Here is a 12260-nt window from a genome sequence, read left to right as displayed (position 1 = left end):
CTGCCAGCACCCGGCCCATATCCCTCCAAACCCTTCCTATTCATATACCCATCCAAATGCCTCTTAAATGTTGTAATTGTACCAGCCTCCACCACTTCCTCTGGCAGCTCATTCCACACAGGTACCACCCTCTGCGTGAAAAAGTTGCCTCTTAGGTCTCTTTTATATCTTTCCCCTCTCACCCTAAACCTATGCCCTCTAGTTCTGGACTCCCCCACCCCAGGGAACAGACTTTGTCTGTTTACACTATCCATGCTCCTCGATTAGGTCACCCCCTCAGCCTCCGATGCTCCAGGGAAAACAGCCCCAGCCTGTTCAGCCTCTCCCTGTAACTCAAATCCTCCAACCCTGGCAACATCCTTGTAAATCTTTTCTGAACCCTTTCAAATTTCGCAGAGGTCTACATCGTGGAAACAGGCCTTTTGACCCAAGGTGCTTATGCTGCCTAGTTTTCACATTTAATCTAGTCCCATGTACTGGTGTTTGGTCCATATCCCTCCATACCTATTCCATTCATGTACCTGTCCAAATGTTTCTTTAATGAACAAACCGTACTCGCTTCTGTAGCAGGAAGCAGCACTTACCCTGCAGATTAACACCTTGTTATTGTACTGGTGCATGTATCGACATCTCCCCGTTGCCTGGTGTGGGACATTGTCCTTCATGTGGTTCATGCTGTTGGTACAGTGAGCCCTCCAAACAAACAGAAAAAACAGGGAATAATGACATCCACTCTCCCCAGTTACACAGAAACACACTGAGCAGGAGGGGAGGGTGGCAGTGCAAACTTATTGAAACCTACAGGATACTGAGAGGCCTGGACAGAGTGAACATGGAGAAGATGTTTCCACTGGTGAGAGAGAGCCTAGGACCTGAAGGCAGAGTCTGAGAGTGAAGGGACCACCCTTTAGAACGGAGGTGAGGAGGGAATTTCTCCAGCCAGAGAGGGGGGAGTCTGTGGAACTCATTGCTGCAGAGAGCTGTGGAGGACAAGTGCTTGAATGGCCTGTATCTTATGGTCTATGCAGCCCATTCGGCCCATGGACATGAAGCAAGCAAATGGATTTTCTAAGGGGCAACTTTTTCACAGAGGGTGGTACGTGTATGGAATGAGCTGCCAGAGGAAGTGGTGGAGGCTGGTACAATTGCAACATTTAAGAGACATTTGGGTGGGTATATGAATAGGAAGGGTTTGGAGGGATATTGGCCGGGTGCTGGCATGTGGGACTAGATTGGATTGGGATATCTGGCCCACATTGTGGTAACAGGCCTTTCGGCCCAACATGCCTATCCTGCCCAGTTTTCACAATTAACCTAGTCCCATTTGCCTGTGTTTGGTCCATATCCCTCCATACCATCAGCACGGTGGCTCAGTGGTTAGCACTGCTGCCTCACAGCACCAGGGACCCGGGTTCATTTCCTGCCTCAGGCGACTGTCTGTGTGGAGTTTGTACGTTCTCCCCGTGTCTGTGTGGGGTTTCCTCCGGGTGCTACGGTTTCCTCCCACAGTCCAAAGGATGTGCAGGTCAGGGTGGATTGGTCATATTAAATTGCCTATAGTGTTGGGTGCGTTAGTCAGAGGTATATGGGTCTGGGTGGGTTACTCTTCGGAGGGTCAGTGTGGACTTGTTGGGCTGAAGGGTCTGTTTCCAGACTGTAGGAAATCTATCTATGGACGAGTCGGACTGAAGGGTCTGTTTCCATCCTGTACATCTCTATTAGTCTATTCATTCTAACTGAACTGTGGAACAGATTGGAGGGGCTGAATGGTCTCCTCCTGTCCTCCTTGTTACTTTTGCTCCATATCCCTCAACAATAAACAAAAAAAAAACGAACAATCTCTATATTGAAACATAGAGAATAGGAGCAGGAGTAGGCCAATCGGCCCATCGAGACTGCTTCCCCATTCAATCTGATCATGGCTGCTCATCCAACTCAGTCCCCTCTTCCTGCTTTCTCTCCCCCTCACCCTTTGATCCCTTTAGCCCCAAGAACTATTATCTAACTCCTTCTTCAACGTCTTGGCCTCATCTGCTTTCTATGAGAATTCCACAGGCTTCCCCACTCTCTGGGTGAAGACATTTACAGGAGAGAGTGAGGACTGCAGATGCTGGAGATCAGGGCCACGAGTGCGGCGCTGGAAAAGCACAGCCGGTCAGGCAGCATCCGAGGAGCAGGGGAATTGACGTCCAGCTGAAGGGCTTATGCCCGAAATGTCGATTCTCCTCAGATGCTGCCTGACTTGCTGTGCTTTTCCAGCACCACACTCTCGACCCTGAAGACATTTATAGCCAGCTCTCTGATGTTTGGGACACGTTTACCTGAAGATATGGGAACTCAATTAGGCTGTTGATTCTGGATCGTGGCTGATATGACTAATCTAGCAATACCCACCACTGGGCAACAGGAAGAGGATGCTACCAGGATTTGAGAATTAAATCAGTGAGGAATGATCAGTCAATTTAGGGCAGTTTTCTTTGGAAGAGACTAAGCAGCGTGGTGATCCAATGGTATCCCACAGTTAAGTGAGGACCCAACAGCTTGGATAAGGGAATCCCTATACAGATTTCCTTTCAGCTTAGTTGAGATCTATTGTATTTACACAGGCTCACTGTTTCTCAGATTGTTTCACTACCACCTGGCTGCTAAACCAGTTTTGAAATAAAAAAACGCTTTCCCTGGCTGGGAGATTTGAAACATGGGCGCGATTGTGAATTCGGAGTGAATTTTATTCAGTAGCATAGTCATAGAGCATGGAAACAGACCTTGCAGCCCAACCCGTCCATGCCGACCAGATATCCTAAATTAATCTAGTCCCCTGTGCCAGCACTTGGCCCATATCCTTCTCAAATTCTTCCTATTCATATACCCATACAGATGCCTTTTAAATGTTGCAATTGTACCAGCCTCCACCACTTCCTCTGGCAGCTCATTCCATACACGCACCACCCTCTGAGTAAAAAATTGCCCCTTAGGTCTCTTTTTTATCTTTCCCCTCTCACCCTAAACCTATGCCCTCTAGTTCTGGACTCCCCGACCCCAGGGAAAAGACTTTGCCTATTTACCCTATCCATGCCCCTCATGATTTTGTAAACCTCTATCAGGTCGGGGTCAATGACAGTGACGAGGGGGAGGGGAGAACTCACCCACAGCAGAGGCACACTCTGGAGCAGCTGAAGTACTCATCAGGGAAGAAACAGTCAACCACAATCCTGCTATCTGTAATCTCACCGTTGAATCTGATACTCAGAGCCTGAGGGGTGAAGGGAAATAAAACAGGAACATCTCTCAGCTAGACGCAACGTGCATTCCTATAGCACCCTTCACAACCTCAGCTCACCCCAAAGTGCTTTACAGCCAGCGGAATACCAGCATTTTCACCACGCAAGGGGTGCAGTAGAGTAAGTGCACAGTGAGATCCCACAAACAGATGTCAATAACTGACAGATCGGTGTGTGTTTTTTTTAAGGAAAATGGCGTAGGTCGTTGGCACAAATACTGGGGCCAGGACAGAGGTCACTGTGGCACTTCTCATGTCAAACTGGAGTGGCAGAAAGGGGCCTTGGTTTAACAACTCCCCTGAAAGAGAGCACCTCTGACAGAGCAGCACTCCCTCAGTACTGCACTAGGAGTCTCTCTCTCTCTCTTTCAGGGGAGAGACAGAGAGAGAAAGAGACAGAGAGAGAGAGAGAGAGACACACAGAGAGACAAGAAATCAAGCATTCCTGTACACTTTGCCTTCTCATGCAAAACCAGCCCACAAAAGGCCATTCAGCCCTTCAATTTCATGCAAATTCTTTGATGGAGCAACAATTTCTTTTATTCTCATGTTGTTGGGCAAGGCCAGCATTTGTAGCCCATCCCTAACTGCCCCTTGAACGAGCGCCTTGCTCGGCCAATTCAGAGTCAACCGCAACTGGGTGTGGAGCCACGTGGCTGAGCCAGACCAGGTAAGGATGGCTGATTTCCTTCCCTGAAGGAACATTAGTGAACCTGAAGGGTGTTTTTACAACAATGATGGTTATCATGGGCACCGTCAACGAGACTAGCTTTCAATTCCAGATTTCACTCAGGCCCCAACCCCTCCACCCTCTCAGGTGCCAGTCTGGCCACTAGAGATGCCCCGCACAAGCCGGGAATGAGAGTTCTGGAACGTTCTCCTGCGTGGCTTCGGTTTGTGGGTTAGGGATATGCATTTGATGGTCATCCTGTAGACCCTGCTGACAATCAGAGACTCCGCGGCCTGGCAAGGATTGATGGGCATAGCCAGCCATTGCCTATGAGTTAGGTAAAAACAAGGGCTGCAGATGCTGGAAACCAGATTCTAGATCAGAGTGGCGCTGGAAAAGCACAGCAGTTCAGGCAGCAGCCGAGGAGCAGGAGAATTGGAGGTTTCGGGCAAAAGCCCTTCATAGGAATAGAGGCAGAGTGCCTGCAGGGTGGAGAGATGCCTGTGAGTGCCAGTGGACGTTACAATCTGCCAGTTCCCCCATCAGTCCATTCACCCCGGCGTTACCTTTAACACATTGTAGACAATGGCGGGTGATCTCCGACAGCGGGTCAAGGTGCTGTTTGCTCTCTGACGCACTGCCTCCAGGAACCCAGAGAAATCGGTGGGGGGGCTCGTTGTCTGCGTGCCAACATACTCGACAGAGTTGAAAGCTTCTGTGCTCAAACCGAGCAGGTGGAACCTCTTCTGCAGCAGCTGCTCTGCACTCCCTGGAGTCTGGGAGTCTAGGAAGTCAACACAGCACAGAGAAGCTCTGCGTCAAAAAGCAACCTGCAGCTTTTTTCAATCAAGAAATAACATCCATGCGTGAGACACGGGCAAGACCACGATTGATCGTCCATCCCTGAAGAAAATGATGGCGAGTTGCTTTCTCAACAAGTCAGTGACTGGCCTATGGGGAGACGCTGTTATACTGACAATACCAGTGGATTATTGGGGGACACCCGTTTCAACAGCATCTGATGGAATTTAAATGCAATTAATAAATCCAGAATGGAAAGCTAGTCTCAGAGAACGGAATTTAGTTTTACTTCTGTTCCCAGGGTGTGGGGGTCAATAGAAAGGTCAACACTTATTGCCCATCCCATGCAGCTAAGAGTCAACCACATGGTGGTTGTAGGACTGGAGTCAGATGTAGGCCAGACTGGGTAAGATTTTTTTCCCTAAAGGGGATCCATTTTACATCAATTGACAATTGTTTCAATAGACTCATTCGCATTCAGATTTCACCAGCTGCCCCTGGCAGGATTCGGGTCTCTGGAAAAATATCTGGGTCTCTGAATTAATATTCAAGCAACAATGCCACCAGGCCATCGCTTCCACTTTAGTGGGACTCTGAAGCTCCCTCTGCATTGCCCCAGGGATTGGTCTTCAGTCCCCAGCAACTTTACTATGGGAGAGCAATTCTCACGTTAACTACAAAGTGAGAGTTAGCAACAAACTGGAGATAACAGGCACAATTGGATTGAGTGAAGTGGGTGTGGAGGGGGGAGTGGGGGTGATCGGGGTTGGATTGATTGTGGTGGGGGGGATGGGAAGTGCAGGCTATGGGCATGTTAAGGATGGAACAGACTTAACGTTGAACAACACCCAACCCCCTCCCCCACTGCCAACGAATTGACCAGCTGGGGGTCAGTGGCCAAGCCTCCGACCGCACACCCCACCCAGCCCAGCTCTCACTCTTCCAACAAGCCCCCATCTCAGGCGATGACCACCCTCTCTCCTCAGGCAATGTGCCCCTATCACCTCAACCCATCACCCCACTCCCTGCAGGCAATGCCCTTCCTGAGCCAACGGCCCTCTTAGACAATGCCTACTCCCCCCTCCTCCATCAGGTATTGCCCCCTCTTCTCCCCCCCCTCCACTCAGGCAGAACCCTCACCGCGCCCCTCCCTCCACCTATGCCCCAGACCCCTCACTCACCGCCACCCAGCAGCTTGGTGTTGGAGGTCTCCTGGAAGACGATGAGGGCGGGTCCGAGACTGGACATCGGCAGTCCGAGCCCGAGGCGCTGGCTTGCGGCCTGCAGCTCGTGGCTGAAGTGGCGGAGGTAGGCCCGGGAGGCGTTGCCCAGGAAACGGAAGAGGTCGTTGTGCAGCCGCTCAGCCCGCGTCCTGTACACTACCAGGTCAGAGACGGCCAGCACCTTCAGCAGCAGCCGCCTCCGGCGGTCCTGTTTACTGGTGGCTCCCAGCAGGCCCTCGGTGTCCAGCAGGACCAGGCCCAGCGATGGTTCATAGGCCGCCCACACGCCCACCGTGCACGAGTCCTGGGTGTCCGAGGTGCGGAACACCTCCCGGCCGCCGAAGAAGGCGGCATTCAAGGTGTGAGACTTCCCGTCCCCCGTGTTGCCGAAGATGGAGAGGACCTTGATGGCTTGGTCTCCCGGCACTCCCAGTTTCTTCACAAAACTCTCCTCATCCGGCACCTGTTAAATAATTCCACAATGACATCCTGTCAGACGCAACATCACTCAAGATGGATGGCATGGATGAGTTGGGCCAAAGAGTCTGTTTCAATGCTCAATGACACCAACCAAGACAAAGCAATTTGCTTGATAGACATCACATTCACCAACATTTATGGGCGGCACAGTGGTTAGTACTGCTGCCTCACAGTGCCAGGGACCTGGGTTCAATTCCAGCCTCGGGCGACTGTCTGTGTGGAGTTTGCACATTCTCCCGTGTCTGTGTGGGTTTCCTCCAGGTGCGCCGGTTTCCTCCCACAGTCCTAAGATTGCAGGTTATGGTGGCCATGCTAAAATTGCCCATAGTGTTAGGTGCATTAGTCAGGGGCAAATGTAGGGGAATGGGTCTGGATGGGTTACTCTTCGGAGGGTCACTGTGGACTTGTTGGGCCGAAGGGCCTGTTTCCAAACTGTAGGGAATCGAATCTAACCTAAAACATTCACACCCTCCATCACTGACGCTCAGCAATGTGTACCATCTATACGATGCTCAGCAGAAATTCACCAAAGATCCCTCAACAGCACCTTCCAAATCTTCCATCTAGAAGGACAAGGGCAGCAAACACATGGGAACACCACCCCCTGCAAGTTCCCCTCCGAGCCCCTCACCACTCTGACTGTGGAAATATATTGCTGTTCCTTCAGTGTCACTGGGTCAGAATCCTAGAATTCCCTCCCTCAGGGCATTGTGGGTTTGCACGGACTGCAGCGGTTCAAGAAGGCAGCTCACCCCCACCTTCTCAAGGGGCAACCAGGGACAGGCAATAAATGCTGGGCCCAGCTATTGGTGCTCACGTCCCACGAATTAATAATGATAAAATCACAGCAGACCATTCCCAACACAGTGGCGAGGAACATTCATCAGAAACCCTCTTAGAATCCCGACAGTGTGGAAACAGGCCAATCGGCCCTACAAGTCCACAGTGACCCTCCGAAGAGTAACCCATCCAGACCCATTCCCCTTCATTTGCCCCTGACTAATGCACCTAACACTATGGGCAATTTAGCACGGCCAATCCATCCTAACCTGCACATCTTTGGACTGTGGGAGGAAACCGGAGCACCCGGAGGAAACCCACACAGACACGGGAAGAATGTGCAAACTCCACGCAGACAGTCGCCCGAGGCTGGAATCGATCTCGGGTCCCTGACGCTGGGAGGCAGCAGTGCTAACCACTGAGCCACCGTGCCGCCCTCGTTCTGTCCTCTCCAGTGGACCTATACAATCCCAGGACGTACCCCCAAAGGCGAATTTCTCCTTGATTTTCTGAATCATGTTGGTTTAAAGACTAAACATTGTTCAGGACAATGAATCACAAAAACATTAACCTCTGCAGGTTATGGGCAAGTGGGCTGTTGGCCTGTAGTTCAAAGTGAATGGAGTAGAAAAGTCGTGAGGTTTTGTTAAAACTGCTTCAGTCCCGATGAAGGGCTTTTGCCCGAAACGCCGAATCTCCTGCTCCTCGGATGCTGCCTGACCTGCTGTGCTTTTCCAGCACCATTCTAATCTAGACTCTGATTTCCAGCATCTGCAGTCCTCACTTTTGCCTATACAAGGCAATAGTCAGACCACAGCTGGAATACTGTGAGCAACTGTGGGCTCCTTATCTAAGGGAAGATACACTGACATTGGAGACAGTACAGAGAAGGTGCACTTGGCTGATACCGGGTATGCAGGGAGGGTCTGATGAACAAAGGATGAGTAGTTTGGACCTGTTCTCATTGGAGAGAATGAGAAGCAATCTTATTGAATCTTACAGGACGGGGGAGATGTGGAGAGATTGTTTCCACATGTGGGAGAGTCTAGGGCCAGAGGGAATCATCTCAGAATAAGGGGTTAAACATTTAGGATAGAGCACAGGAACAATTTCTTTACTCAGGGGGTAATGAATGTGCAAAATTCTTCCCAGTAGGGGCTGTTGAGGCTGGGTCAATATGTATATCCGAGGCTGAGACCAGGAAGGGAGTCATGGGTTTGTAGGGAAAAGGCAGGAAAGTGGAGTTGAGGATTATCAGATCAACCATGATCTCACTGAATGGCAGAACCAGATTGATGGGCTGAATGGCCTACTGGATCAACATGACACTACTGATCATGATGTGGTGCAAATTGGCTGCTGCATTTCACACACACTGCCCTTTAAGAAGTTACTGAAACAGATTTGAAGTCTGGAACGTTTTCAAACACAAGTCCAGCTCAATCACAGTTATCTGGTATGACGGCCAAGTGAGAGACCAATGTAGTGTTTTCAGATAGAGGGGTTCCCCACTCGAAAAAGCTATCTCAGCAGTTCAGAAATGAGACTGTAATCAGGGACTGTGTGGTCAGCAGAGTTAATCAATGAGGATGATTAAACAAAAACAGTGTGTGTGTGAGAAAGCGAGAGACAGAGCGAGAGACAGAGCGAGAGACAGAGCGAGAGACAGAGCGAGAGACAGAGCGAGAGACAGAGCGAGAGACAGAGCGAGAGACAGAGCGAGAGACAGGGCATTCCTGCTGGTCTTGGGGAAGTGGAAGAGCAGTGTTTAAAAATGAAGAAGGGTGATACCAGACTTGAGGGTCTGCTTCTTTCTCTCCACACATGCTGCCAGACCTGCTGAATTTCTCCAGCAATTTCTGCTTTTATTATATCCAAAAAACAAAAGAGCCAGATCTTTCAGGAGTGAAATTAGAAAATACTTTGACTTAGAGGGTGGGAGAGGTTTAAAACGCTCCTCAGTAAATAATAAATCAACTTTCAATCAATCGTTCATTTTAAACCCGAGATCGATAGATTTTTGATAACCAAAAGGTATTTAGGGGTAGGAGGTAAAAAATGGTTGGCATGGAGGTAGGTCACAGATCAGTCATTAGTGAAGAGCTTAGAGAGGCTGAATGGCCTCCTCCTGTTCTTATCTCCTTTAGATTTCCTACAGTGTGGAAACAGGCCCTTCGGCCCAACAAGTCCACACCGACCCTCCAAAGAGTAACCCACTCAGACCTGTTTACCCCTGACTAATGCATCTAACACTACGGGCAATTTAGAATGGCCAATTCACCCTGACCTGCACATCTTTGGACTGTGGGAGGAAACTGGAGCACCCGGAGGAAACCCACGCAGACACGGGGAGAATGTGCAAATTCCACACAGACAGTGGCCAGAGGGTGGAATCGTTGTCTTAATGCCCTGGACCTCACACAATCCGAGAGCAAACATTTGGGAGAGAGTTGGGGTTGGCTTTCTTTGGGGGGTGGGGGTTGGTGGTTGTCTGTTTGGGAGATACTGTCTGAGGATCTCGGGTGAATTTTGGCAGTCTGTCTTGTAGATGGTACACACTGCTACTGGATGGAGGGAGGGGATGTTTGTCAATGTGGTTTCTATCAAACAAACAGCTTTGTTTAAACTGAAGAACTTTCTTTTGAAATACCCTCACTTCCAGAAGCCTTTTTTTTAAAAAAAAATCAGGTAAGGTGTCAAAAAGTATCATAGAATCATAGAGTCATAGAGATGTACAGCACGGAAACAGACCCTTTGGTTCAACCCATCCATGCCGAACAGATATCCCAACCCAATCTAGTCCCACCTGTCAGCACCCGGCCCATATCCCTCCAAATCCTTCTTATCCATATACCCATCCAGATGCCTTTTAAATGTTGCAATTGTACCAGCACTTCCTCTGGAAGCTCATTCCATACCTGTACCACCCTCTGCGTGAAAAAGTTGACCCTTAGGTCTCTTTTATATCTTTCCCCTCTCACCCTAAACCGATGCCCTCTAGTTCTGGACTCCCCCACCCCAGGGAAAAGACTTTGCCTATTTATCCTATCCATACCCCTCATGATTTCGTAAACCTCTATAAGGTCACCCCTCAGCCTCCGATGCTCCAGTGAAAACAGCCCCAGTCCCTGTAGGTCAAACCCTCCAACCCTGGCAACATCCTTGTAAATCTTTTCTGAACCCTTTCAAGTTTCACAACATCCTTCCGATAGGAAGGGGACCAGAATTGCAAGCAATACTCCCAACAGTGGCTTAACCAATATCCTGTACATCTACAACATGACCTCCCAGCTCCTGTACTCAACGCTCTGACCAATAAAGGAAAGCATACCAAAGGCCTTCTTCACTATCCTATTGGGGTGGCACGATGGCTCAGTGGTTCGCACTGCTGCCTCACAGCGCCAGAGACCTGGGTTCGATTCCAACCTCAGGCGACTGACTGTGTGGAGTTTGCACATTCTCCCAGTGTCTGTGTGGGTTTGCTCCGGTTTCCTCCACAGTCACAAAGATGTGCAGGTCAGGGTGGATTGGCAATGGGAAATTGCCCACAGTGTTAGGTGCATTAGTCAGGGGTAAATGTAGGGGAATGGGTCTGGATGGGTTACTCTTCGGAGGGTTTATCTGGACTCATTGGGCTGTCTACCTGCAACTCCACTTTCAAGATTTGGCTATTAACTCCAGGCTAATGGTCGGGGGGGGCACACCAAAAAAACAACCCTGGAGATCACTGTGGGTCAGGCAGCATCCTTGGAGAGAAGGCAAGCTAACATTTCGAGTCTAGATGATTCTTCATCAGAGCTCTCCGTGGATGCTGCCTGATCTGCAGTAACGTGTTCCTAATGGTCTGGGGAAATGGGTTCAAATTCCACCAGGGCAGCTTCTTAAATCATAAATTGAATAAATCTGAAATTCAAAACAAATCTCATCAACTGCCATAAAAACTCATCGAGTTCACTAAGGCCCTTTCGCGAGGGATACCTGTTGTTTTAACCTGGTCTGGGCCTACATGTGACGGAGTTGACTCTTAACTGCCCTCAGGGCAATTAGGGATAGGCAATAAAGTCTGGCCCAGCCAGCAATACCCTCATCCCAGGAAAAAATTTAGAATAAAAATAAAATCAGACCTCAAATGTCTTTCCTTTGGCTGATGTCCACCACGAGAGAAAGAAAGCGGAGAGACTTGAAACAGATCCTGCAGCTGTTCCTATTCAGTCCCCATGCTACAGCAGCCCCACAATATCATCGTGTTTCCTGTCTGAGGGAAATTGTCCCAGAGTGTGGGAAGCCCTGGAAGAGGTGGCACTGTGGCTCAGTGGTTAGCACTGCTGCCTCACAGCACCAGGGTCCCAAGTTCGATTCCAACCTCAGGCGACTGTCTGTGTGGAGTTTGCATATTCTCCCCGTGTCTGCGTGGGTTTCCTCTGGGTGCTCCGGTTTCCTCCCACACTCCAAAGATGTGCAGGTCAGGTGAATTGGCCATGCTAAATTGCCCATAGTGTTAGGTGCATTAGTCAGAGGTAAATGGGTCTGGGTGGGTTACTCTTCGGAGGGTCGGTGTGGACTGGTTGGGCCGAAGGGCCTGTTTCCACACTGTAGGAAATCTAATCTAGTCAAGCTTCAAATCACAAGCATCAATATTTTCAAGTTTGAGTCACTCCTCTGCAAGTCGACATTCGATTGTGTAATTGTATACACAATCTACAGGAGTGCTGTGCTGGAGCCTCTGACGTTGGGCACAGTCCCAGCCTGCTCTGCATGAACAGGCCCTGGAGCAGTTCCACCAGAGGCCTGCAAGGTGGGGATGTGCCAAGCACCTGGATGAAGAATGGCCAAGCTCCACCGCTCACCTGGACCAATTAGTGTCGGAGCCCAAGGATGTGCTGACAAGAGCAGGATTACTTACACAATAGGGCTGCACTTGCAGTGACTCACATCATACCTGACTTCCCCCAACATATGCTGCCGAAACGGGCATGATTCCCATGTTGCTGAGGATGTGTTACCGTGTCACTGGGCATCCATGTTG

At 49.8% G+C, this 12260-nt stretch overlaps 1 protein-coding gene across 1 annotated transcript in view; it reads right to left on the bottom strand.

The window, feature by feature from the left end:
- Positions 1-12260, bottom strand: part of LOC122542685 (zinc finger FYVE domain-containing protein 1) — a 28076-nt gene extending 15816 nt beyond the window's left edge. The window contains exons 1-5 of the mRNA XM_087984137.1: positions 12174-12260; positions 5933-6437; positions 4517-4734; positions 3147-3253; positions 585-693 (exon numbers count right to left, since the gene is read on the bottom strand). Of these exons, the coding sequence (XP_087840263.1) occupies positions 585-693; positions 3147-3253; positions 4517-4734; positions 5933-6437; positions 12174-12218 (984 nt within the window). The 5' untranslated portion in view covers positions 12219-12260. The remainder of the gene's footprint in view (positions 1-584; positions 694-3146; positions 3254-4516; positions 4735-5932; positions 6438-12173) is intronic.

The sequence above is a fragment of the Chiloscyllium plagiosum genome, unplaced genomic scaffold (genome assembly GCF_037043375.1).
Source record: "Chiloscyllium plagiosum isolate Xiang-an unplaced genomic scaffold, Cpla_swu_hap1 HiC_scaffold_47, whole genome shotgun sequence".
NCBI lineage: Eukaryota > Metazoa > Chordata > Chondrichthyes > Orectolobiformes > Hemiscylliidae > Chiloscyllium > Chiloscyllium plagiosum.
The sequence above is the reverse complement of the archived record's forward strand: the minus strand, read 5'-3'. Positions and strand labels throughout refer to the sequence as shown.